The sequence below is a fragment of the Taeniopygia guttata genome, chromosome 27, assembly GCF_048771995.1.
Source record: "Taeniopygia guttata chromosome 27, bTaeGut7.mat, whole genome shotgun sequence".
NCBI classification, from domain to species: domain Eukaryota; kingdom Metazoa; phylum Chordata; class Aves; order Passeriformes; family Estrildidae; genus Taeniopygia; species Taeniopygia guttata.
The window spans coordinates 610,944-637,644 of NC_133052.1; the positions used below are offsets into that span (position 1 = coordinate 610,944).

A 26,701-nucleotide genomic window follows, 5' to 3' on the forward strand; every position below is an offset into this window, starting at 1 on the left:
TGGGGACACAGCGGTGGGGACACAGCGGTGGCAGTGCAGGGGACACAGGCGTGGCACCGCAGGGGACACAGGGGTGGCAGTGCAGGGGACACGGGTGGCACCGCAGGTGACCCCGGTGTGGGGAGGCAGGGGTGGCACTGCAGGGGATACAGCAGTGGGGACACAGCGGTGGCAGTGCAGGGGACACAGGTGTGGGGAGGCAGGCTGAAGCTGCCTGTGGTGCTGCTGGAGCTCTGGCCCATGGGGTCAGGGCGGTGGGAAGCGCTGCCAGCGCTGGCTCCATGTCCCAGGCTGCTCCAAGCCTGGGGCTCTGCACCGGGAGCAGCTCTGAGCTCCAGATCTGCAGGTGGCGAGCACGGGAGGCTTTTGCAGGGGTTTTGGGCACAGGAGGCTTTGGCAGGGTTGGGGGCACGGGAGGCTTTGGCAGGGGTTGTGGGCACAGGAGGCTTTGGCAGGGTTGGGGGCTCAGGAGGCTTTGGCAGGGTTGGGGGCACGGGAGGCTTTTGCAGGGGTTTTGGGCACAGGAGGCTTTGGCAGGGTTGGGGGCACGGGAGGCTTTGGCAGGGGTTGTGGGCACAGGAGGCTTTGGCAGGGGTTGTGGGCACAGGAGGCTTTGGCAGGGTTGGGGGCTCAGGAGACTTTTGCAGGGCTGGGGGCACGGAGGCTTTGGCAGAGGTTTTGGGCACAGGAGGCTTTGGTAGGAGTTGTGGGTACAGGAGGCTTTTGCAGAGGTTTTGGGCACAGGAGGCTTTGGCAGGGTTGTGGGTACAGGAGGCTTTTGCAGAGGTTTTGGGCACAGGAGGCTTTGGCAGGGTTGTGGGTACAGGAGGCTTTTGCAGAGGTTTTGGGCACAGGAGGCTTTGGCAGGGGTTGTGGGCACAGGAGGCTTTGGCAGGGTTGGGGGCACAGGGGGCTTTTGCAAGAGTTGTGGGCACAGGAGGCTTTGGCAGGGCTGGGGGCTCAGGGGGCTTTTGCAAGAGTTTTGGGCACAGGAGGCTTTTGCAGGAGTTGTGGGCTCAGGAGGCTTTGGCAGAGGTTTTGGGCACAGGAGACTGGCAAGGCAGTTCCGTGACCCGCTCTCTCCGCAGGCCGTGCCGCCCTGGGAGCGCCGCACCTTCCCGCTCTCCTACGACCCCCGGACGGAGTGCGAGGACCAGCCCGACCCCCAGGACCGGCTCTCGCGCTGCACCCGCCGCACGTCGGGCAGCAAATCCTCCCGGGAGTGCGATGGCACTTCGGCTTCGCCCAGCCTGCCCAGCCTCAAGAGCCGAACCCCGCTGGCCCCCCCCTCCTCCTCCTCTTCCTCCTCCTCTTCCTCCTCCTCCTCCTCCTGCTCCGCAGTCCTGCGGCCAGCGCACAGATAGAGACACACGGGGAGACATGAGCAAACCAACACACAGAACTAACTCTTGGCATTAAAGCTTCCAAAATCTGCGTTTGATATTCAAACATCCTGCCGGGAATTTTCACAGTTTTTAGTGAATTTAAGGAGTTTAGAAACTGTTTTTGTTTTCTTTTTTTTTTCCTTTTTTTTTTTTTCCTTGTTTTCTTTTTTTTTCCTTCTCCATGTTTCCTCGTCACATGAATGAGCCCCCAGATTACTCCCAGCGGAGTGAAGCCTCGGGAGGGGAGCAGCCCACCAGACCCCCTCCCCTTTCCTCCCTCCTTTAGGTGTATAAAACTAGAGCACAGGATTTAGCTGACTAGCAGATTTCGGGGATAGTTTTTCCCACCAAAAGGGTGTCGTTTTCTCTTAACCCACTCCCCCCGCCCTGAAAGGTTTTAGTGGAGTGAAATTAGTGGTGAAAAGTGATGTCTTGGTATTACAACCTTCACCGTCTGGCTGTCCTCACCTGCAGAGTGCCCACCTGCACTTCACCCTCCTGCATTTTCCTGCCCCAGGTTGTAGTTCAGGTATCCAAAGGGGGAATTCTGTCCCCTGATCCTCGCTCTGGCCCTGGGGACACCTCTCCCTTCCTTCTCCCCTGGTTCAGAGCAGCCGTGGTTCTGGCTGCATTCTGGGCAGGGGGAAAGGAGGGACCTTGTGGCTGCTCCACGCTCAGCTTGGCATGGCAGGGGTGGGAGTTGGAAAGCGCCTTGTTCACAACTGGTGTGTGGCGAGGGCAGGGATGGGAGGAGTCCCCGATGCTTTCAGCAGGAGCAGAATTCCCGGAGTACTTGGATGCCCTTTGGGGTGAGGCTGGAGCTGGGCCGAGGCCGGTGCTGGAGCTCTGCCCTGGCTGAGAGTCTGGGCCGGGGGTCCCGCAGGTGGGCTTGTGTCAGACCGGGGGGGCCAGAGAGGGAAGGATGGAGGCAGGAGGCAGCTCCTGGAGGATCGGGGTCACCCCGATCCCACCTGGGGTCACCACAGCTTCGCTCCACTCCCGCACCGTCCCAGCTCCGGTGTCAGTTCCGTTTCATTTCGGGCGCCCCGTGCCCCTCCTGACAGGGATTTGAGTTTGAGCCCAGTTCGTTGTTCCTCCCCGTCCCGCACCCGCAGTGATCCCGGACCCCGCGCACCGTCCCCGTCATAACGCTTCCCGGTCCTGACGGTGTGGCTCCTGGGCCCTGTCCTGTTGCTAGCATTGTGCCTGTCTTATGTATAATCACATCACCAAAAAAACGGGAAAAAAAATACAAAGGACTTTTTTTTTTTTTTCCATTTTGTAATCGTAAAGAAATAGTCGCTGAACTGCTTCATGGTTGGGGTTTTCACAATTTTCAACATGATCTCGTGGTTTTGGTTCTGTTCTAGTTTAAAGGATCCGTCATCGTTTCTTTAAAACAAAAACCCAACAAACAACGGCGCTACCATATCCCTCTGCAGAAGTGCTTTTCTATTTATAAGGTTGAAAATTCTGAATAACCCTTTTAGCATTATAAAAACCACACAAAAAAAAAACCCACCTTGTATTTTGTAAATATTTTCTTTTCCTGCTTTGAGCTGTGTAATGTCCTTGTTATATAGAAATGCTTTTCTTCCGAGAAGCTGATCTTTGTTAATGTCTTGATTCTGTTGGCAAAGCACAAATGTGCTTATAAAAAAAAAAAAAAGAAGAAAATATTAAAAAAAAAATTAAAACGTAATATTCCATTTGATGAGTGTAAAACGCTGGGCTGGGACAGGGAAGGGGCCCTCAGTGCACTCGGATCAGCTGCTTCCCTCCCGCGTTCCCGTGGCCTCTTTTTTCCTGTGTGATGTTATTTTCCAGCAGTTAATGTCAGCAAGAGGAGGAACCTCCGGGCTGGGAGTTATTTTATTTTACATTTCTGGGGTTAACTGGGTGCTGCTGTTCTCATCCGGGGACTGCTGTGTGCACCCCTCTGTGCCCCAGGCAGAAGTGTGGGGGCTCAAAAAGTAACAGAAAAACTGCAAACCAGTCCCTGTCCCTCTGTGCTGCCCCAGTCGATGGTTCTGTGGATGGACCCCCCACCCCACGTCCCCCCATGCAAAAGAGGTGCCAATTACCATTATCGTAGTAATGACTTTATTTCCAAATTCACTTTTACGGCAACAGTGTAAACCAGTTGTTAAACACACGATACACTATGGACACCCACAGACAGAAGCTAAGCTAGAATGATACACTGAGATCAAACCTTCCCTCCCCGGCGCGGCGCGGGGCTGCCAACGCCACACAGGCTGGCACCGGCCTTTGCTAACACGCAGAAACTTTTGGAGTGCAGAAATACCACTTTTTTTTTTTCTTTTTTTTTTTTTTTTTTTTTGCTAATCAGTGCCGGTTTTAACCCTTTTCAGACCCAAGATGTGTGTGGAGTAAAGGAAGAGCCGGGGGTCAGGCTGTCCGGCTGCTCACCGGACCCTCAGGCCTGGGTCTGAACGCGGGGTCGGGGCAGGGGACGTGGCTCGGGCTGCTGGAGGGGACAGCGGGTGACGTGGGGGATGTAAAGGGCTGTCCTGGCGCCCCACAGCCCCCGGGGGGGACGGCGGCCGGGGCTGAGGACACTCAGAGCACACCAAGGACACGCCAGCCCTGGGTGCCGCTGTCCCTCAGGGGCTGCACGGAGGGGACAGGGGTGGCACAGGACGGGCGAGCTCAGCTACCCCGTCCTGCAGCCCAGAAGGGGTACGGAGGTGATGCTTTGAGGGTTCTCCCAACTTGCTCGTTCTACAAAGGACAAAAAGCGCGGCGGCTCCTACAGCGCTACAGAGTCAGGGACGGAGCACAGAGCCTTACAATCATGGAGTCAAGTGAACGGAGCGAGTGACAAAAGCTGGACATGATGGTGGTGCTGGACCAGCCTCTCCCCAGCCATAAAGCAGCTCCTGGGGCTGCAGAGAGAAGGGTTGGACCCCCCCAGACCATCTCCATCCACAGCCAGGCCTGCTGCAGCCCAGCCCCACAGAGGGACAGTGGTAACAGCGGGTTCACAGCTCCCACGGGATGGGAGCAGGTCCCGTCCAGGGAAAAGCTGCTGCTCTGCCCAGGAACAGCTGCTCTGACAGCCTTGGTGGCACCCAGCCACCACCCCAAGGACAACCAGGGCCCGACCCCCTGCCAGCCCTGTCGGACCAGGATTCCAGCCCTTGCTGGGAAAGCATGGCTTTCCCTGCAGCCCCACCGGGGACCCTCTGCCCTCCCACCTCCAGCTGAACCCCCAGAGCTCGGCTGGGGCCCTGGGGGAGACAGGGCAGGAGGACACGCAGCTGCACTGGTGGCATCTCGGCCTCTTTGGTTGTAGAGGGAAGGGGCAGGCAGGGACAGCCCTGGGACCCCCTCGTGCACCCCAGGGAGCCACAGGAACAGAAGCAGCCAAAGCAATAACTGGACTGGCTCCTGTCCCCGAGGGGTGCTGGGGTGGTCAGTGCTGTGGGGGGGGTGAGATGCTGCCAACTCACACTGGGGAGCGCCCGGAAAGGGGCTTCAGTGCCAGGGAGCAGCCGCTGGCCCCGGGCTGGGGGAGCTGCTGCCGCCTCCCCCGCGTCCTGCCGGGGTCTCACCGCTGCCACCGGCACAGCAGAGCCATGGAGCTGCCACCTCCGCCATCGCTGAGCTGACCTTGCAGGGAAAGAAAAAGAACAACCCAAAAATGTCACAAGCTGCACCCAAATCCAGGAGCCATCCCAGCCCTGGGGCTGTGAGTGCCCCTCCTGCAGGCTCCTGCTGCGGCACCGGCACCGGGCTGGGCACGGCCCGGACCCGGCCCAGCTCCCCGGGCCCCGGCTGGGCTGCGGCAGAGCCGGCACGGGGCAGCTCAAAACTACTTACAGCATTTATTTTTCAAACACATGCTCGTTTATGAAAACAATCACCCTGGCACGGTCCAAGCATATACAGACAAATCTACTCTACGACACGAGGGGCTGCCAAAGGAATGGGGAAAAGCCTCTACTCATCCACTCAGCGGTTCCAGCACAGCCACGGAGAGGGGAACGGCCGCCGGGCCCTCAGAGCGGGCACCCGGCGGAACTCCAGCTGCCGGAGCTGAGAGCGGGTTAGGGGTACCTGGCCGTTATCTTCATACACATCTCGGCTTTCGGAAATAAAAACAAAAGGTTTCTTCCAAATCAGCAGGCAAATTTAACACGGGGAGGGAGGGAGGGCGCCTCCCCGCAGCCCTGGCTGCGCACCCAGGACGCGGCCGGCCCAGCGGCAGGACACGAGCTGGGCGAGGTCACAGCCCCTTCCCGGGAGGGCCACCCGCTGCCCGGTGCTGGTCTGGGGGCTCGGGTCAGCGCGGTGCTGTGGCCGCCCCTCGGGCCCTCCCCGCTGCCCGCCCGGGCAGGGACAGCGAGGGACGCGGCCGGAGCGCGGGGACGGGACGGGACGGGCTGTGCGCTCCGAGGAGCGGGGGGAGAGGAGGTTTTGTACCTCATAGTGTCACTGATTTTGAAGTCCTGGAGCTAGAGCTGAATGAACAGTAAAAGCAGGTTAAATCATTAACCAGTTAGGGACGGGGAAGCAGCTGTAAAAGGAACAGAGGAAGAAGGCCAGATTATTATTTTTGTTTCTTTTCTTTTTCATTTCCTTTCCTTGTCTTCTCTCCTGGTGGCCGCCATGCCGTGATCACAAGCCCTGCTTGGCCAGCGAGGCAGACACCTCGTCGGCTAGCGTGGCCAGCTGGGGGGAGTCCACCAGGTTGATGCTGCCGCTGGAGGAGACGTTGCTAAGGCGGCGCGGGGAGGCATCTCCGGAGATGGTGGGGGACTTGTAGACGATTTCGGCGCCGTGGTCGGTCTTGGCTTTGGCGTTCTCGCGGAAGGTCAGCTTGTGAGTCTCAATCTGTGAGGGAGAGGAGGGTCAGGGGCACAGCCGGGGACAGGGGCCCTGCCAGAGCTGGGAGCAGAGCTCAGGGCAGTGGACCAGCGTCCCCAGTGCCCCAGGCCTGGGCACGTCCCAGGCACCAGAGAGGACAGCAGCACCTGAGCATCTGGATGCTGCCAAATCCTCCCCAGGCGAGGTCCTGGGTCCCAGAACGCAGAGGGCACAGCCTGGGCTGCTCCCACTCCCCTGGCAGAGATTATGGGGGGACATGGCACATGAAGCTGCCCCTTAGCCCACGGAGCTGCTCCCCGGAGCCAAACCCCTCTCCCGGTGAACTGGATCTGCTTTGCTACTTACAGGTGCCCTCCCCAGCCGAGTGCAAGGCCGGGGGCTGGCTCTCCGTGGGGGTGAGTGGCTCCAGCACCAGGGCCTGGAGCCCAGCGGGGTCTGGGCTCGGGGTCCAGGTCTTGTCTTCCTTGCCTTTCTCTCTCTACAGGTGAAGAAACCCACCCAGGGCAGTGGGGGGCAAAAAATGCATCAGCAATAAAAATCACGATCCAAGAAATGTCAGCCAGAAGGAAAAAGACAAAAAATATAGAAAAGAAATAGAAAACTGGGGAGAAAAAGATCTGAAAAACAGGGCCATTCACTGGCTCATAGAAAGAAGAGTAGCTGCCTTTGGATCCAGGGAGGAAAACTCTCCAGGAACAGCACGGGAGAGCACAGGGACTTGGGCAGAGCGCGGAGCACCCAGCTCCCCACGGCAGAGCCGGCACAGGAACCAGAGCTCAGCCTAAAGAGCTGTGGGCTGTGAGTCCCAGTGTGGATCTGAGTGTCACAGAGCAAGGAGGGGGCTTGGGGACACAGGAAAGGGGCAGCAGAGCTGCACCTGGGCTCAGCTACACCCACAGCCTCCTCCAGGCTGGGTTTAGGCAGCCACCTGAGGAGGGCTGAGGTGGTGATGCCGCTGCTGGGTCAAAGCCTTGCAAAGAAACTCCCCTGCAGAGGACAAGTTCTTCAAACTATGGCCCAGTGAATGTGCCAGGACGTGACAGAGCCGTCACCGGAATCACAAAACTGATGGCAAAAGGCTCAGTGAAGCACAGGGGAGGCTGATGCACGGCAGAGAGAAGGGTAAGGAAGTCAAGTGGTCCCGCAGTCAGAGGCCAGCTGGAGGTGAGAGCTGGAGCTGCACAGAGAACACGTGGCCAAGAACAAAGTGCCAAAATACAGGAGCTGAAACAGAACCTTCCCCTCCCATTGAGACAAAAGTGCTGCAAAACCAAGCAAGACAAAACCCGCGTTTCCCTGGGGAAGCTGAACCCTGTGAGTCGCCAGGCTGGAGTCTCAGCTCTGTGCTTACCTGCTGTTCTCACCCCTCTGCCTGCTGGGGACGTGGTGGCCTTGAAGCCCAGCTGTGGGGCTGTTTTATTTGGCCAAGACTCACTGAAGTCACCGTCAAAGCCTCGGTGGGAACAGCTCAGCCCCAGCTCACTTCCCTGACCCTTTTGTCTTTCCATTTAGAGCCCCCAAACACTCCCCTTCGTCCACAGAGCCCTCGGTCAGGAAGGAGAAATCACCTTCTGGAGGGCCAGTTTGCTGCAAAGTCACCTGTTCTAAATAAAGCTGAGCCTTGAAAGCTCTGCAGCCGCCCAGCTGCCAGCCCTGAGGCACAGCACACTTGAGAGGCAGCAGAAAGAGCAGGAAACCACAGCAGAGGCTGTCACTGGCTCTGCTCACTCAGCTGGCCGCAGAGGAGGGACACAGGGACATCCTGGCAGCAGTGCCACAGCTCTGTGCCCTGTCCCCTCACACCCACTGCAGCACACCCGTCCCCAGGGCGCCTTTACCTTTTTATTGCCTCCTCCAGGGACGTGGCTGATGTTATCTAGGGACCCGATTTTCGACTGCACCTTATCTTTGAAGTCCAGTTTCTCAGATTTCACCTCCACCTGGCCACCACCTGGAAGAGACAAGTGAGGAGTGTCAGGAGCTGGGAAGAGCACCCAGCACTGCAGGGCTCACTGGGGTGCTCCCCTCACCCCCTGCCCCTCTCCACGCCCCCCGAGGCTGAAGGGTACCTGGCTTGTGGTGGATGTTGCCCAGGGAACCACATTTGGATGTCACATGGCTCAGGTCCACTGGCTTGTAAACGATTTGCACCTGTCCACAGGAGAGAGAAGGGGATGAGCTGGTGGCCAGCACGGGCAGCTGGGGAGGGGGAGCACAACACACAGCAGCACCTGAGCCCGACTGGAGGGAAAGGACAGCTCCAGCCCCAGGAGGATTAATGACACCAAAGAAACTGCCATCAGAAATGGGAGATCATTAATGCCCGTGTGCAGGAGCCTCTTAACATGTCAGCATGCACGAGATCACCTCTCCACAGAGCGGGGAGCAGAGGCAATTTTAAAGTGCTCAAGTGAGAGAGAAAGTGGAGTGGTGATTAATTAAGATTTGCATACACATCATCCAAAAGGAGGAAATATACCAGAGAGAAAACATAAAAAATAAATACCTTTTCTGGTGTAAAACATAAAGCTTATGTCCACAAAAACTGAAAGAACAGAAATGATCAATGTGCACAGAAATTTCAAAAGAGTAACCAAAATATGCATTTCTGAAAAATGCTGTAACAGAAATAAGGGTTAAATAAAAAAAAAGCAAAGCAAAGTCTAAATATCTGGAGTTGACATCATAGAAATTAAAATGGCAATTATAAAGTATTGAACCACAACAGCATTTTGTGACATTTAAGCTCTGTTTTGGTGTGCTTTGCCCATGATGTCTCTCAAGGTGGGCTCCAGGAACTCCACGGACCCCCCTGTCCCCAGAGCCTCGTGGCACGGACACCGGGGACAGGACACACACGGGGACACCGGGGGCTGCAGTGCTGCCACACACCAGGGAGGACCTCGGAGCAGGCACACACACAGCAGCCACGGCAGGAGCAGGAGACAAGGGGGACAAAACGTCCCCAGAGCCCCACAGGTCACCCTGGAGCCTGGGCTGGGACTCCCAGCAGCCAAAACGCCTCTGGCATCAGCGGGGTGTGCAGGAGGGTGGCATCACCCACGCCTCGAGGCCGGCCCTGGGCACAGCCGGGCTCCCCGAGCTGCCCCAGGCAGCACAGCAGGGGGATGCTCGCACCAGTCCCAGGAGATGTGCCAGCACCAAAGGGAGCTGGGCAGAGGAGCTGACTCCTTCCAGCAGCCCCGGAGCAGCACCAAGGATCCACTGCAGCCTCTGCCCCGTCTGAGCACCTGGGCTGACCCAAAACCCCAGGGGAAGGTGCCCCAACACCCTCAGTGATCATCACAGCCCTGAGAAACAGCCCTCACCCCACCCTGGAGCCAGGAAAAGGAGGAGCAGCCCCAGGCACAGAGCCCTGCTGACCTGCCTTGTCTCTGCTGCTCACACAGACCAGGAGGCACATTTGACAGGAGACAGAGAGGGAGGAAAGCAACGCCTCGGGTCTGGGAGACACCGTGGACACAGACGTGGAGACAGCGCAGGGAAAGGTCACACGTTCAATGCACTTGGGCAGGAGAGGAGCTGGGTTTGGTTGGAAAGCAGGAAACAGACCCAGAAAGGGCAGCTGGTGCCTCTAAGCCCAGCTGTGACCCTTCAGGGTCTCTCAGCAATTCAGGTGCCACTGAGACCTGGGACTGAAAGTCCTCCTGTTTCCAGAACACGCAGTGAGCAACTGGAACTTTCTGCTCTCATTCCCAGTCCCTTTTTTGACAGACAGGGCTCTGTCGTCCCTTCCCATCCTGCTGAGGAGCAGAGAAGGATCCTCCCCATTTGAGCAAGAAAGGAAAAGGGGAACAGAGTTGTTTTCCTGGGAAAGCAGTGCCAGAGACCTGGGGATCCCACCCCTCAGCATCAGCAATGCCAAGGCCAGCTCCTGCCTAAGGCACCCCCTGGGCAGAGCATCCACAGCCCTCAGAATCCAGGCACCAGCCCCAGGGAGTGGCAGCTCCCTCTGGAAGCAGGGATGGCTGGGCAGGGGGTGCTGCTGCCACAGGGGAACGTGCCCTGGGGCCTCCTGTTGCCCCTCTGCCAAGGGAGCCCCAGGCCCAGCCCACCCCCCTGACACTCTGCCCCTGGCAGGCTTTGCTCCCAGAGCTGCCAGGGCCCGGCAGAGCTCATGGGGTCTTCAGTTCTGGCAGGGCCTGGGGAGGGATCACCACCCCCAGGTGAAAATTCAGGTAATTCTTAGCCCAGTGCAGCTGCCAAGGCCCATGGGCTGAGCTCTGTGAGGAAGGGACGAGCTCATCACCAGCCACAGCACCGAGGGCTGGTGGCCAGCACCAGCCCCTGGTCCACCACACCCTGGGCAGCCCAGGCAGGGCAGGAGCCCAGACTGAGGGAGAGGAACAGCCATGGAACTGCTTCACAGGGCTCTGACTCTGCAGAGCAGCTCCTCTGGCCTGTGCAGTAACTGCAGAGCCACACCAAATTTAAGCCAGAGGCTGCAAAGCCAGCTGTGTCCCTCTGTTCACCTGCCAAGCCTTCTGCAAGGCTGTTTCTCAGGGAGGGCGTCCACAGAGATGAAGGAAAATCCACGGGGAACATCTCAGGGAGGCCCCACAGACCCCAGTGACACAGTCTGGGGTCTCAGGGATGTGCCTGCCTCGGCCCAGCATCCTTCCTGGACCCAAACTGCCTCCAGCTGTAAATCCACCAACCTCTGTGGAGTGCCTCCAGGTTTCTGGCACAGTAACTGAAAGCTGAGCCTGGTGTTTGTGTGGGAACAGCTGGAAATGCCAGTGTTCAAATCAATTACCTCAACAATCCTCAGGCTCAGCCTCCGTGGGCGCTGCCGGACACTTTTGTTAGCAAGGAGGATCTGAATATTTGCATGGATCATACTTGCCTGATGGGAACGGGCACGTGTGGGGCAGGATCATGTCCAATTTAGCAGCACACTGAGCAATGAGGACTGGGTCTGCTCAGAAATCTACCCATCTCCTGCGTCACCGAGTGCCTGAGGCCCCCTCCCGCAGACCAGGAGGCTTTCAGCCCTCCAGGCAGTGCAGAACCCTGGAGTTACTGGGATGGTTTGTTACAGACGTGGTTTGGACACGGGGCAGTTAGTTCTGTCCATGTCAGGCATGTCCAGGACTCGTTAGGGTTCATTTTTGGGTTAACGGGGTTAAATGACAGCACGTCCCCAATGGCTATGTGACAGCAGCGTGGCTGCAGATAGCATTGGTGATTAGTGTAACAACATGCCACTAAAATCAGGATTATCACAGTGCATTCAAAGTGTGAAGGTACTCACACTGCCTCCGCCCGGGATGTGTTTGATATTATCCTTTGAGCCACACCTGGATTGAACGCTGCTAAAGTCCAGCTTCTTATTAATTATCTGCACCTTTGGTAGCCAGAAAAGAGTCATTGCACGTCACCAATAGCTATCTGATGGCAGGGTCGCTGCAGATAGCATTGGCAGTTTAGTGTACACAACATGCCACTTATTATAAGAACCATGATAGAGCATTGAAAGTGTGAAGGTACTCACACTGCCTCCGCCCGGGATGTGTTTGATATTATCCTTTGAGCCACACTTGGATTGAACGCTGCTAAAGTCCAGCTTCTTATTAATTATCTGCACCTTTGGTAGCCAGAAAAGAGCGTGAGAAACAACATAACCATCTGCAGCTCGACCATGTGTTATATCCCTAAAACCAGGAATCTGCCTTCCAGTGCCAGCAGTAAAAAGGAAAATCTCTGGCTTGCTGCACAGATTTGCCTCTTGCTGGGCTGGAAAGGGAAGATGGAGGTAGGCAGGTCATAGCTCGAGACTGGGCAGGCCTGGGCAGCGATGCAGCTCTGGCCACAAACACCAGCCAAAAAGCCAGCTCAGCCTGGATCCTTCCACTGAACAAACCAGGGAACTGGCTGGGCAGCAAACCCGCTGGGAGGCAGGGCTGAGGCAGCACCAGGGCTCAGAGACAGCTCCTGCAGAGCCAGGGGAATGAGGAGGGGTGGAGCTGAGAGAAAAATGCCTGCTCAGCTCCGTGGAGCCAGGCACCACAGCCCCTCCTGGGCCAGGCACACCTGGCCTTGGGCAAACAGGAGCAGAGCTGCGTGTCCAGCACTGGGAGAGGACACCCAGCTCTGCTCTGCACAGGGCTCACACTCCCTCCACAGCTGCCACGAGAAAGCCAAGGCTGCCAGGGATGCAGCCCCATCCCACCCCAGTGCTGTGGCATGTTCCTAAGGAGTCCCTGGTGGGTGGCAGTGGGGCTGGGAAGGGCTGGGGCCACATGGAACCACTGCCAGCCACAGCCTGCAGCCCCAAAGCCTTCCCTGCGCGCTGGTCCCTGTGCTCACACAGCTGGCTCCACTCAGGGACTGCTTTCCCCCCTGGCTGTGCAGGGAGCTGCCCTGGAGCCGCCTCAGGCACCCGAGCAGCTCTTCCAGGCAGCCCCGGGGTGAAGAGGATCCCTGCTCCTTCCCCACCCAGCCTGGAGTGGCTCTACAGCCCCCACGGGTGTCAGTGCAGGTGACAAGCCACAGGCGTGAGCCTGTGCAGCACAGCCTGGGAGAGGGACCACCAGAGCCCCAGCAGCGTCACCTCCCTGGGCACAGCACATCCCCGGAGCTGAGCAGGGATTCCAACCCCAGCCTGCTGCCAGGAGAGCTCCTGCAGTGCCCTGGAGGCACCACGGCTGGCCTGTGCCTCCAGCAGGGTTTCCCAGCTAATCCCACACGTCAGGACCCAGCTCTGCCAGACCAGGCTTTGCCGGAGCAGCACTCGGTGGTGCAGCCACAAGAGGAGAGCTCAGGCCATGCAGGAGCTCACAGGGACCTGGCCTGGCTGCTCTGCCCTGCCCTGTGCCCCTCTGCTTGCCCAGGCTGGGGTCTGGAATCTGCTCCAAACCCATTTCTGACCAGCCCGAAATCAAACATCTGGGATCAGCCCCTTCTGCTCCAGCTGCAACCATTCTGCTGGGAGCAGCCTCGTGTCTACAGAATCCCACCAGAGCATCCAGCCATCCTCCCCTGCAAAGAGCAAGGAATTGTCCCAAATTCAGCTGTTCTTACTCTTTCAGCAACAACAACAAACAGAGAAGCAGAGAGGGAAAAAAACCAACTTGTAGAAGCTGGATTAAAAAAGATCAAACAAATAATTTAACTGTTTTCCAGTAAACAAGGGTTCCTTCCAAAATTCCTGGAGAACAGGGTTTGTGGGGGTGGGAAGAAAAACCCATGTCTTGTGCTAAGTGGGCAGGAGGGCTGAGCCCCCCCAAAAAGGCTCTGTGCTCATGTGCTGCTGTCTCATGACCAAGAGCCCTGCCCAGGCTCCAGAGCCCCCCTGGATGGTGGCACAAAGCCAGTGAATAGCCAGCCACGGTGGAAAACGCCTGGGAAGGCCATGGAGAAGCAGACTGCCATTTCACAGGATGCAGAGGAGCCAGCTCAAAGCCTCCCCCCATGCCAAAGGGGAACATTCAGAGCCACCAAGGTACCTGCTCACACAAAATGTCATGCACAGCACTCAGGGAACGTTTCCTATGGCTCTGCAAGGGCTGAAGCCAGGCAGTGCCACCCCAGGACAGGCAGTGCCACCCTAGCACAGGCAGTGCCACCCTAGCACAGGCAGTGTCACCCCAGGACAGGCAGTGCCACCCTAGCACAGGCAGTGTCACCCCAGAACAGGCAGTGCCACCCCAGGACAGGCAGTGCCACCCCAGGACAGGCAGTGTCACCCTCAGGACAGGCAGTGACACCCCCAGGACAGGCAGTGACACCCTAGGACAGGCAGTGCCACCCTCAGGACAGGCAGTGTCACCCCAGGACAGGCAGTGCCACCCCAGGACAGGCAGTGTCCCCTGCCAGGCTTGCAGAATTTAACCCAAGACCCTCATTCCCAAGCACTTGGAGCCCAGAGGTCACTTTGCTCGTGAAACAACTTTTCTGGGAGTGCAAAGTGTTAGAAAGGACAGAAGTGCCAGCAGTTCTGGCCATGCCCCCCTGCACTGTGTAGCCAGACAGCACCTGGTGGCACAGCACGACCCAAAACCTCACCAACAGAGCTGGATCCAAATCCCAATGTCTGGCAACACGTGGGGTCTGAGCCCGAGACCCTCAGGAGGAGGCAGACCCTGCTGTCCTCCCCTGCTCCAGGCACGGGTGGGATCCAGGAGCACAGCCTGACCCTGCCTCTCCTCAGGGCTGCAGCTCAGCTCCCCAGCTGGACACCAGCAGGGAACATCACTGCACACCACGAGCTTTCCGTGGGACGGCTGAGCTGCACCAGGCCAGGCAAGGAATTCCAGGCCTGGCATCCAAGCCCAAACCCTGCAGGTGAGCCAGAGCCGGGCGGAGCCCTGCCCGCTGCCCGGCTGCTGCTGCTGCAGGCAGGTCCTGCCAGCCCAGAGAAGTGCCCAGCACCCGCCGTGCCACAGGCAGGACAGAGCCCGTGATTACCTTGCCACCTCCGGGCTGGTGCTTCAGGTTGTCGGTGGAGCCGATTTTGGACTTGACGTTCTTCAGGTCGGGCATGGGCGCGGCCGAGGGCTGGACGCGGGTCTTGGCCGAGGCGGGCGATTTCGGGGGGGTGCGAACCACTGCCACCTTCTTGGGCTCCCTGGCTGGTGGGGTGGGCAGAGAGGGGGTGCGGGAACGGCTGCCCGGGGTCCCGGGGGAGCCGGGACTGCTGTAGCCGCTTCTGTCTCCAGACTTGGGCTGCTCACCTGCGTGCGCACACAGCACAGCCCGGTCAGCGCCCCGGGGCTGCTCGGCCTCGCCCCCAGCCCACCCACAGCCCAGCACCGGGAGCCTGCGGCTGCACTTCCTTCCACTCCGTTTGGAAGGAAAAACTGTGATTCAAAGGCAGTTTCCAAACATCCCAGAAGGAAGGTGGTCTCCACTGCCTGGATCATCAGTAAGACTCCCCACCCGAGCGTGGCATGACAAATTATGGACAAAAGACACTCAGAATCACTTTTCTATTAGAAATTTGGAAGCACTTTGACAAAATTATTTTCTGTAATTAACTAAGGCTGATTGCTGAGCAGCTTAGCACTGTCCCCGGTTTGAAAAGGAAATGAAAGAAGAAAAGAAGACCCTTAAACATCACCTTTCTCAGTCTTTGCTGCTGCAGGAGGTGGCTTTTTCTGCTCCTTTCTGCCTGTTTAGTGAATGAGAAAGATGCTTAAACATAATAAAGCTGGAAAATTAATTGATTTAAGATTTAATGCAGCTCTGGTTAAGTATGAAATATATGTATACATCCAGTGAAATGCACCATTTTAATGGAAATTCACAACGCCTGATGCTTTCTGGGGTTTTCTTCTCTGAGCATAATGGGCTAATCTCCACTCCTGTAATCGAAGAATTGATCCTCTTGCCCCTGGCCTTTGTGAAATATCACCAGAGAGAAAACGAGTAGATGGATTAAAAAAATGGAGCTGCCTAAATCTTCCAGATTTGAGGAAATCCCGCAGGATGAAGCAGCTGGCCTCTCCTACACAGTGGAGACTGTATGAACACAGGGCACCGAGCGGCTCGACTCAGCGGGAAGGAGCCCCAGGAGAGGGCTGGGTTCGGTCTTTAACCCCTGGCACTGCCCAGCAGCACCACCCAGCCACCAGCACACGGCTGCCACCGTCACCTACCGGAGCTGGGAGGGGTCTTGGGGGCCGTGGGGGTCTTGGCCGGGATGCGGGTGGCGTTGGTGGAGTTCCTCTGCGCCTGCCCCGCGCGCGCCGTGCCCGTCTTGGAGCCACCCCTCGCCTCCGGGCCCTGGGGACACAGCGGGACGTCAGGGACAGGCTGCCACCCCTCACAGCAGAGCACCTGAGACCCTCCCACGCTTCCATTCCCCACCCTGGGATGTGCCTGCTCACACCTTGTGTCGCAAGTGCACAGGCAGGGCGCAGGAAAGGCTGGGACCTTTCCCAGGTGGCTTCAGAGACGCCACACGCTGCACCCTCACACCTGGCTCAGCCACACCTCTGCTCCCCAGATTTCATCCTTTGGTGTCCCTTGTTCTGCCAAAATGTTGCACAGAAGATAAATTAATCCCAGCACTGCCACAGGCTGCCCAGAGCAGCTGGGGCTGCCCCTGGATCCCTGGCAGTGCCCAAGGCCGGACAGGGTTTGAGCGCCTGGGACAGGGGAAGTGTCCCTGCCATGGCTGGGGTGGCACTGGATGGGATTTAAGGTCTCTTGGACGTGGAAATGAAATAAAATGGGAACAAAACCAAAAGAAAATCAGCATGTGAGGGAAATAAAATGGGATCAGCGACATTAAATAGGATTAGAAGGTGCAATACAGAGCTGGGTGTGGGATAGACAGCCAGGGCTGTATATAGAGAAATAACCAATTTTGGTGTTAGAAAATAATTCCATTCCTCATCTCTAACTCTTCACGCACTGCATTTCCCTTCAGCTTGTCCATTATCCCTCTCAGGCACTAACCAGGATAATGGACAGCTGAGCTAAACCTCCTCCAAATTACCAGCGTGACAGATATTGTTTAACTTCTGGTATTTACCCATTATTAAACTCTATTCCTCACCCAGAGCATAACACAGCATCTTTTCTGGGGGTTGTCCTGTGCAAGCCAGGAGCTGGATTTAATGATTCTTGTGGATCCCTTCCAACTCAGGATATTCTATGACCTGCAAGGCCTAGATTATTTAATGTAATGTTTTAATTACATGTTTTGCTCTTTTCACAGTTATGCTTGTCCCTGGTGCAGTTTTGAGTCTGCTCCAAGGTCAGCTGCTGCTTTTCAGTCCTGGGCTGATAAAATGATTTCTCCAACCTCCCACCCAACCCCGTGAATCACGTGCTTGATTTAGATTTGGACCATTTCCTCACCCTTAAAGAACCCACGGATTGCACCATCCAAACCCAGGGGAGGGAAGAAAAAATAAAAACACTCCTGAAAACAAATGGAAAAATGGAACATAATGGGAAGGTTTCCTAAGAGGAACAACAGCAGGGCAGGAGAGGAGCCAGGAACACGGACAGGTGTCAGCCCTGGTTCTGGTTTTTAGCTTACCTTGGGTTTCTTTTCATCAGCTTCAGTCCCTTCCTTGTCAACACGACCTGACAGATGGAAACAAACAGTTACACCTCTTGGGCCTGGTCAAAAACTCCAGAGATGAGAACACAGTGCTGGGGGTGTTCCCTGTCCCTGCTCTCCCTTAATACTGTTCTTAGAAATGTGAGAGTCACCACTCCTTGCAGAAATCCTTCCACCACTCCACAAACACATTCCTTCTGTGTTAGCAGATGATGCTGTGTTAGTCAGCACTGGGGAGCAGACACACCAGGGAGGTTTGTGAGAGAGCATTTTGCCCAGATTTCCACCCAGCTCCTGCAGGATCCATCCAGCCCAGGACAGAAAGTTCCATTCAGCCCTACACACGAGTCTCTGAAACACCCACTTGTTCTAACACTTCTATAAATGGAGACCCAAACTGAAGGAAGCCCCAGTCCAGCAGCACTGTGATCTCGTTTAAGGGGCTCTCCAGTTGGCCTTGCAGAGCACTTTTATCCCTGGCTGTTGTTAATTCCCATCTCTCCTGACAGGGCTCCCTGCCTCCCAGCATGGTAACCCTTCCACCTGGGTCAGTCTAATTAGGAGATTAGAATTGGGCAGGAGATAAAGTTTGTACTCCAAGGCACTTATAACAAAGCCCTTTTCCCCCCATCTTCAGCTAATTGGGAGGAGGAGCTGCTGATATTCTCCCCAGTGTTGGGAAACTTGTCCTGGGGGATGAGCCCTTTCCTGACATGGACAATGCTGCTAATCCAGCACTGACCCCTCCCAAATTCAGCTGAGCTGCACACTGGAGCAAGGCTGGAGCCAAACAGCCACCAAGCATCTCGGTCTTTGAAGGGAGACCATTAAATAATTAAACTTCTCCCACTGAATCAGAAGCTGGCTGGCTCTGGGCAGTGCATCCCCACCCTGCCGTGGTTCCAGGCTCCAGTGCAAGCCATGCCAGTGCCCTGCAGCACACGAGCGAACTTTCCCGCTGCTGATCCCACAGGGAACAACGAGAAACATCTTCTGAGCTTTGGCTCCAGCAGAAAAAGCTCCATCAGCAATCTCTGCCTGAGCCCCACGCAGCAGAGCCGCAAGCCCAGCAGCATTCCCAGCCAGTGGGAGCAGCCAAGCCAGCCCTTGGAGGTGGAGCTGGGGAAAAGGCAGAGCTTCCCCCAGGACCTGCCCTGGAGAGCCAGAGCTGAGGTACAATCGGTGAGACACCAGCCCGAGTCCCGCTGCCCTGGCTCCTCACCCAGCTCACAGCAGCACCTGCCTTCGGCCGCTGGGCCGGGCCCTGGGCACCTTCCTGAGCCCAGGGGAGGTGGAAAGCAGAAAGGAAAGGCCTAAGGGATGCTCGAGCATTTCGTGGTGAGCTCAGCTTTCCCCAAGGCTGCCCTCCCAGCCCAGCCCAGCCCCACACGCTGTTTAGGTGCCCCCAGACAGACAGGCAGCTCCTCTGAGCCCCCAGAGCCAGCACCGTGCTGGCACACCCAGGGATGCCCATCCGGAGCTGGCATGGCAGCAGGATGCTTTGGAAGAGCCATGGACATGCCTGGCAGTGGGGAAAGGTCCTGCTGGCTGCAGCCCGTGCCTCCAGCAGCAGTCAGCAGTGCATCTTTAAGGGGAAAGTACAAGGAACGGGATCAGCGTGGGGGCTTTTCCATGGTTAGACCTGCCATCCTCGCCTTTTTCCTCCTCTCTCCTCTTTAGGAAAGGCAGTTCCAAGAGTTACTGGCCCGGACTCCAAGAGTTATGGCCATGCAAACCAGAAGGCACGTGTCCTGCCGGAACAAGCTGCACACGCCAGGGGAGCCCACGCCAACGTGCCAGAGCCACCTCCAGGTCCTCGTCTTCTCAGGGAAGGGACCAGGTGGGAGTTAAGGCACCCACCCACCAGATCCAAGGAAATCAAAACAAAAACAGGTGAAAAAAGCATGATTAGGGACACGCCAGCACCATGCAATGGACGCAGAACCGCAGCACAAGGCTCTGTCAATCCAGTCCAGGACTGAATTGGGAGGGCAGGGAGGGAGCAGCAGCTGTGCATCAGTCACAGCACAGGTCCAGGCCATTTCCAAGCAGCAGGAGCCGAGGTGGCAGCAAGCTGCAGTGCTGGAGCACACACCTTTGAGCAGAGGCACACGACTGGCCTTGTCTGCAGCCAGCCCACCCGGCTTCCTCCGGGGCGTCCGCCGGCCCCCTGCGTCCGGCACAGCCTCTCCCATGGGAGCATCTTCATCCACCTTCTTCACACCATCCTCTCCCTCAGCAGGGAGTTTGGCTGTTTCTGGCACGGGCCCAGAATCTTCTCCCTCCCTGGGCTCAGCCTCTTTTTGGGAGACACTTCCAGAAGGCTCTGACAGGGCGCTGTCTGGACCTCCTTCTCCCTCCAGCAGCTCTCGCTTCTCCTCTTGGTCCTCTCCTGCTTTATGTGACTCAGCTTCAACTAGAAGTGCCTCTCCTGGGGTGTCTCTGAGGACACCTTTGGACTTGTTTTCTCCATCATATTCTTCACGAGCCTCCTGGGCAGCTGCTGGGCACGAGCCCTTTTCAGGTGCCAGAGAAACACACTGATCCACGAGGGAAGGCAAACCCTGCCCAGAAGTTTCATCAATATCCCGGTCCTCATCCCTCTCCCGTCCGCCGGAATCTTCTTTTATCGTGGCTCTGGCACACAGAGGAGATGGTCCATCTTTGTGGCCACCTGTGCCACCTGCTCGGGCCAGGCCTTCTGTGCCTCCCTGGTCCCACAGCTCCCCGCTGCCTTCGGAGCCTTGGTACATGTCCAGGGGTATTGGGATGGTGACCTCGATTCGGGTGGGGGCTGCTGCCGGAGCCTTGGTTTCACGGGACAGAGGTGGCTGCTGCAGCCCCAGCCCCTGCTCTGGGGGCTGGCTGGCACCTTTTACTGCCTCTCCCACACGCTCCCGAGGGCCAGGCTGGAGCTTTGGAGAGCTCGGCTCGCCTGGAGTTGAAGTCGTGGGGTGTGAAACATGGGCAAGAAATTAGCACAGGCATGTCAAACATCACGTAAGGTGAGAGAGAGTCAGCATTTCTACTGGCAATCGAGAGACAAAAGCAAGTCCCACCCACCCACTGAACAGACAACTCGCTCCTACAGTGGCTTTTGCCTTTAAAGAACTCTGATCCTCACGGGAATCAGGACCAGCACCTGGGAGATCAGATTCCTGCCTGGGCCCAGCTTGGAGGTGGCCAGGTTCACCCTGCACTCCATGAGCTGGTTCAGCTGTAGAGGCTTCCAGAAGCCAAGAACATTCCCATTTTCCCTAACACCACCACTGGACCATCAGTTTGCTGGTCAGTGCCCACCTCTTCTTGCCTCAAGGGCCTGAACAAGGGCCAGAGCCCTGTCCTCCTTCCTGCAAAGATTTCTGTTTCTCTTTTCTTTTCTGGCACCTGTGTGTGTAAGAGGGGATTCTGTTCTGTCACTGTCCTGTGCATGACACAGACCTTTACAATTCCACCCAACAATTAATGCATGAAGACAGATCTTCCAGCTGAGCTGGAGCTTTTCTGTTGGAAATCCCTTCAGCTGGAGGAAAGATGCCCTGAGTAATGGGGGATTCACCTGGACATGGGTACACTGCTCTGGAGTCAGCCAGCCCAGGAAGAATGTGCCTCTTGTATTATGAGCTGGCTCAGCTTCAAGGACTCTTTGGTCTCTTCGAGCACTGATCAGGTAAAGAGCCTAAATCAGAGCCCTGAGATCACAACTGTGGCTTTGGCAGATCAACAAACAAGACTAAAACAAGAAAAGATGAAGTCAAGACCAACTTGGTCATTCATCAGTGTGCTCCCCATTTTAAGAGAATATCACAGTTAAGTGAAACAACCACACAAAGACCTCGGATGTGACAGCTGAAAGATCCCAGGACAAGGCAGAAACGGCTTAGTAAAAATCTGGTGAGAAACAGCACTAGAACCAGAGCAGAGAGAACTTCAACTCCCTCCACTAACAATCCTGATTTCTTTTTTATAGGGGTGCCACTATTTCATGTTTAGAAGAGCTGACAGTCCAAAAACACTGGCCAGGCCAGTAAAGGTTTTATTCTGATTGCAGGGAGCAGAGTGCACAGAATTGTGCTCATCTGTGTGTGGAAAGCAACAACAACCTGAATTCTGCCCTGAGCTGAGAAGGCAAAACCTATTTACTTCTGTAAAAGACATGGATGTCTAAATGCACTAATGGAGCCATGGAAAGGAAAGACACTGCTCAGCTGGAGGGATTTGTTATGTTTACTGCACAGGAAACTGCTTCACAAAATGGCTTTTGACTAAGATTTCAAACAGCACACTAAATTAGTGCTGTGGTGTGCACTGCAGGCAGGACAGAAGCATCACAGGGAGTCTCAAGCCCTAAGTCTGCCCCATGGAATTAAGCCAGCACTGGGGACTTCGGGGAAACCAATTTTCCATCAAGTTTGAACTGAGGAGAGTCAGGAGAAACTTTCCAGGTAGCCAAATGGCCCCTGGATAATTTTCAGCCCGTCTAAGCAGACACAACATGAATGCTGTGAGAACACTCACTGCCCACTGTGCCTGGGTTCCTCACTCACATTCCCCAAGACTGGGATGAGGAGGAAAATCCCTTAATGTTGAAGTCAGGGTATGAGTGAGTAGGTTTGAGTCCTGTTTTACTTTAGAAAGTCACAGCAATTAAAGAATTTGCTGGTTTCATGTGTGAGCACAAGGCCTGCACTGCCTCTGCTCAATCTGAGCAGTTCCTCTGGCCACAGCACATCCCAGCTCTGTCCAGCAGCTTTTCCAGCCTGGAGAACGCTCTGTGTTTGCAGCTGGACAAACAAGTACCATGACTTTGGCCATCTGAGAGGGAAATGTGGTGTATGAGGAGCTGCAACTCCCTGAAACGAGCATGTTGGAACACCCCAGGTGTGTATGGCCCTCCTCTGCCAGGAACAGGGAGAACTGCTGAGCAGGGCAGAGCATTTCCTCACAGAACAAAACTCCCAAGCCACCACCAGCCTGCTGCACACATGGGCAGCAGCAGCTGGTCCCAGTGAGAGACGATTCACCCACCTTGAGTGGCATCTCCTGCAGCGTGGTCCTCCAGGTTGGGAGTGGCTCCTACGCCCGCCTCTTCAGCTGCTCAGGCAGAGAAAGAAGGGGAAAAACATGATCAAAACAAGAGCTGAGTTCAAGGATGTGTCTGGAGAACGAATTTACCTCCCTGCCGAGGCTGCCCAGCAGAATGAGCAGGATCTCTGCAGCAGGGCAGCATCAGAAAGGAAATGTCCCAACACCGCTGAAGGACCTGGGTGGATCTGTTCAGCCCTTGCTCTACAGACCAGAGCAGGGTTTCACCAGCTTCCACATCCTAAATGGCAGGTTAGTACAAGCTCTTCCAGGCAGAAAACAGGCTGTTAAGGAGCAAGGAAACTTGTGGATGTAGATCCTCTTCTACCCCACGTGGCCTGTACACGGCCAGCAGCACACCCATGGATGTCTCTTACCTGAGCTCACTTCTTGTGTCTGTGACCACCCTGTGAACCCTGCCAAGGCTGGGTGAGGCCAGTAACTCCAAGCCTGATACAAATCTATAGAGAAATCCTGAACTTCAGGACTACAGGTACATCAGAGGAGCATAAGAGAAGGTTTTCTTCATAGTGATGATGGTTTGTCTTCCTCAGCATTTCTTCAGTTTATTCTATGACTATTTTCAAACTAGCTTAAACAATTCTATTGGTATGCCACGGTTCTCCAGTCAAACTAGGACTTCTCTGTTTTCCCCATTTTTATCCAAGCAGTTCAGGATACACTGGCTCCCTGGGACAATCAGATCTTGCACCAGAGCCCCCGTGTTTCAGTCCAGGGCTCCACCAGCAGCTCAGGGACCGGATGCAGCACAGAAATTCCACTGCTGTGAGTTTGTTTCAGTGCTTGGCACTGGCAGAAGCCCTTTTCTACCCGCTGCTTTTCTCAGCTCCTGCCTGATGCTTCCAGGGAAAGCCACTGGCTATGGCACAGGGGACATGTCCTCATTTTTCACACACAGACCTGCCCTCCCAGATCCTGCTCTCCCACACACAGCACTGCCACAGTCACTCCCTGCTCTGCCTCTGGAAGGCCCCATCCTTCCCTGGAAAACCAGGCCCAGGTGCAGTGGCTGCCCACAGGGCATTCAGGCTGAATTAGTCACTTCACTTGCTCTGCTGCAGTGGCCTGGTTTTCACCTGCCACTCCAAAGACACCCGCCAGGGCTGGGCAGAGCCCAGCGGCTGCAGGAGGCACGGGAAGGACTCAGATCTGCAGAGAGGAGCCTGGAGGTGGGAGCCAAAGCCACCACAGAGACACCAGACAGAAGGATTGTCAGGTGTGGAGCAGAGAAAGAGAGAAGAAAAGGCTGCGAGTTCCCCCCAGGATGGGGAAGGCAAGAGGACAGCTCTGAGAGAGGAATTATCTGGAGAAGAAGGAAGCAGCGTCCCTGTGAGAGGTTTTGTGGTGTTGTCTCACAGCACCGACCAGTCCAGCTCTCTGCTCTGTCTGCAGCAAGAGATGAAGCTGCACCTTGGTCTCCCTCACCTGTGGTTCCTTCTGGGATCTCCCCGTGCTGTTCCGCACCACCCTGATCCTCGTGGTCTCCTTCCTCCACTAAAGGTGCTGTGGCATCTGAAAAACAACACAGCTTTCACACAGCTGCTGAGAGGCAAAGCCCTCTGGAGGCCAGGAGTGCCTGGAGACCTTCCTGCTCGGAGAAGCACTCAGCTCCCTCACAGCCCAGCAGACACGGCAAAGCCAGAGCCACAGGGACACCACGAGCTGCCCCCTGCCACACAGCGCTCCCTACGCTTCTGAAGGCTTTGCCTTTTTGTCCAAAAATCCACCACGAAATCCTGCACGGAGACACGGCTGCTGTGGAGCAGGACAGAGCAGCTCCCCTGGAGTTGCACAGAACACCACAGAGTGGCTGCACCGTGCTCTGGGACACAGGGACACCCAGCTCCACCTACCAGAGGGGTGGCTGCTCGTCCTGGCAGTCCCAACCCAGCTGGAAAGCAGGATAACATCCCCTCCTGCACCAGACAGGTCTTATGTCCTGATTTCTTGGGCACTTTCCCGACAATCACTCAGCCCACGCCTCCAGCGGGACAGGGCTGGGACTGCTCAGCATCTCTGCCCACCCTTCCTTCCTTTCAGAACAATTTTGCAAGCTAAAGCCTCTACCTCAAGTCTCCAAAGGCAGATTCCTGGGATTAAAGCAGCCAGAGGAAGGCAAAAAGTGAAGATAATTACAAGAGTGAACAAGTCTCTAGACCACTCTGGAGTTAGAGCCTTTCTACCCACGAGGCATTCAGGACCTGGGGAGCACAGACACACAAACCTGTGCCACTCAACACAGGGCTGCTCCTGGCTGCTCTGCCAGGGCCCTGCATGCCCCTGTAAAGGCTGCAGGAAACAAACCACCAGCAGCTTCCTGAGCTGTAAGGAACAATCCACCTTTCCTGCTTTCCAGCCCACTCTGCACCTCTACAGCTCATTTTCTCATTCTGCAGCACAGCCAACACCACTAGAGATGAGACTAACAAACCAGGACACGGCACGGGGAGTCTGTGGCGAGGTTTACCACGACCCCATCCACCATGGTCCCAAAGCAGAAAGTCAAAGAGCTCCCACCTTCCGTAGTTGGGGTGCTCTTAGCGTCAGAGGTTTCAGAAACAGGCTCATCCGATCCATCATCGACTGGTATCTGAAGGGGATAGCCTGGAAAACATTCAAATACTTACAACAGGTCCTTGCTAAGAGCTGGGGCCTGGGGGTTACCAACTCTGATTGCCACAGCTGCAAGAAGCTGCAGCTGGAGAGTAAAACCACCGGAGCCAAGAGCAAGCAAAGCGTGGAAATGCCAACCAAAAGCACCAGTGTGACCGCCAAAAGGAACAAATGGAAACCCACCAGCAAAAGAAAAGCCCAGTGAACTGGGCAGGCAGAAACAGAGAAACAGCAAAGCATGGCACAAGCAGGCAAGGAGATCTCAGCAACGTAAGGAGGAAAGATGTGCAGCTTCTGAGCCCCTGTTGTCCTCTCCCTCCCAGAGCAGGCTGAGCACTCCCGGGACTGCAAACCAGCTCGTGTTTGTGACGGGGCTGGTGCAGGACAGCATTCTGTGCCAAGAAACGGTGGCAAAAGTCTTCTGGAAGAGCAGGGCAAGAGGCACAAGTCTCCTCTCAGCAAGGGTGCAGGCAAATCAAATAATGAGAGCTGGAAAAACTGATTTGGAAAAGAAGAAGTGAAATCCCTGGGAACCTGTGATGTGTGAAACAAGCTGAGAGGAGCTGCCGGACCGCAATGCGCTACTGGATGAATGGATGCTGTGGATTCTCTCCAGGACAGAGGCCATCCATTTGTCTGGTCAAAGAGGTGTCCAAAGCACCTCAAGAAAAGGAAATTAAGATGATGTTTATGTGGAGCACAGCCAGGAGTGAGTCCCACCAGGTTTGCTGAGGTGGTGTGGGTATCCAAGCTCAGCTGTGGAGCATGGTGGAATGAGAAAGGAAAAGCTTCTGAAGAAATGCAGGTCTGAAATATGGTGAGGAAGACTCTAGCATGGCCCCCACGCCCAGAGCTCTCTGTTCAGTCCTCCCCAGGTCCCTGTGCAGGTGAGGAAAGCAGGCAGCAAGCAGCACCCTCGAGCTGTGACCCCAAATAAAAACAAGTGCTGTGCTTTCTTAGCAAACTGAGGAGTGAACACAAACACACGCTTGCAAAGCTGCAGCAGTGGGATCACCCCTGTTCTGGGTACCAGGGGTTACTCTGCTCAGTGGACAGTGAGATCCACGAGCAGCATTTTGCTGCCACCGTGCATGTGGAGCACCCTGTGGGCTCCCCGTGGTGCCCTGGCTGCAGCCAGCTGACCCACAGCGTCCTTCCCAGGACCCCTGGCACCACCACGCTGCTCTGCCTCTCGCCCCCGAGCTCAGCAGTGGCCCAGGCAGGTCCTTCACCACCTCCTGGACGTGCTCACCTGGGGAGAAGTGCTTTTCCTGGCCAGGTGCATGATCCTCCATCATGGTGGTGTCCTGAGGCTGCTCTGCCACCTCTCAGCAAAGGTACCTGAAAAGGAGAGTAAAAACTAACACCCATTAGGCAAAACCTGACACAGCAGGAGCAAAGGGAAGGTCTGGCCATTCCTGCACAGGCACAAGCATGTGCCAGTCACTGCATCCCTCACAACAAACACAGAGGCACCTCCTGCCAGCTGCACTCGAATTCCATGGGTGTTTAAGATGTCCCAAGGAAAAAGACCAGCCTGGTGCACCCAGGACACTGCTCTGCCACGGCTTTGCCCCAGGAGCTCTCTGTGAGCAGCAGGCGAAGTGCTGACTGACTCCTGGTGCTCCAAACGCTGCATTTCCCAGTTTAACCAGTCTCCCAAGAGGTGCATTTCCTGGGGAGGTGTGATGCTGCTGTGGGAAGG

General features: G+C 56.1%; 2 protein-coding genes across 22 annotated transcripts in view; one reads left to right on the top strand and one right to left on the bottom strand.

The window, feature by feature from the left end:
- The window catches only part of KANSL1 (KAT8 regulatory NSL complex subunit 1), a 76,471-nt gene extending 73,384 nt beyond the window's left edge, over window positions 1-3,087 (top strand). For all 5 annotated transcript variants that reach the window (XM_030256082.4, XM_041721459.2, XM_072919155.1 and 2 more), the window contains one exon: window positions 1,089-3,087. In XM_030256082.4, coding sequence (XP_030111942.4) covers window positions 1,089-1,364 — 276 coding nt within the window. In that variant the 3' untranslated portion in view covers window positions 1,365-3,087. The remainder of the gene's footprint in view (window positions 1-1,088) is intronic.
- A 384-nt stretch (window positions 3,088-3,471) lies between these two features.
- Window positions 3,472-26,701, bottom strand: part of MAPT (microtubule associated protein tau) — a 39,743-nt gene continuing 16,513 nt past the window's right edge. The window contains exons 2-16 of one of the 17 annotated variants that reach the window (XM_041721462.2): window positions 26,249-26,337; window positions 24,901-24,987; window positions 23,809-23,895; window positions 22,306-22,371; window positions 19,373-20,212; window positions 17,254-17,300; window positions 15,860-15,986; window positions 15,322-15,372; window positions 14,670-14,935; window positions 11,755-11,847; window positions 11,515-11,607; window positions 8,309-8,390; window positions 8,078-8,190; window positions 6,585-6,717; window positions 5,959-6,245 (exon numbers count right to left, since the gene is read on the bottom strand). In XM_041721462.2, coding sequence (XP_041577396.2) covers window positions 6,241-6,245; window positions 6,585-6,717; window positions 8,078-8,190; window positions 8,309-8,390; window positions 11,515-11,607; window positions 11,755-11,847; window positions 14,670-14,935; window positions 15,322-15,372; window positions 15,860-15,986; window positions 17,254-17,300; window positions 19,373-20,212; window positions 22,306-22,371; window positions 23,809-23,895; window positions 24,901-24,987; window positions 26,249-26,294 — 2,136 coding nt within the window. In that variant the 5' untranslated portion in view covers window positions 26,295-26,337 and the 3' untranslated portion in view covers window positions 5,959-6,240. Of the gene's footprint in view, window positions 6,246-6,584; window positions 6,718-8,077; window positions 8,191-8,308; window positions 8,391-11,514; window positions 11,608-11,754; window positions 11,848-14,669; window positions 14,936-15,321; window positions 15,373-15,859; window positions 15,987-17,253; window positions 17,301-19,372; window positions 20,213-22,305; window positions 22,372-23,808; window positions 23,896-24,900; window positions 24,988-26,248; window positions 26,338-26,701 lie in introns of all 17 variants that reach the window. The other 16 variants (XM_041721465.2, XM_041721460.2, XM_041721461.2 and 13 more) reach the window with 16 other exon arrangements.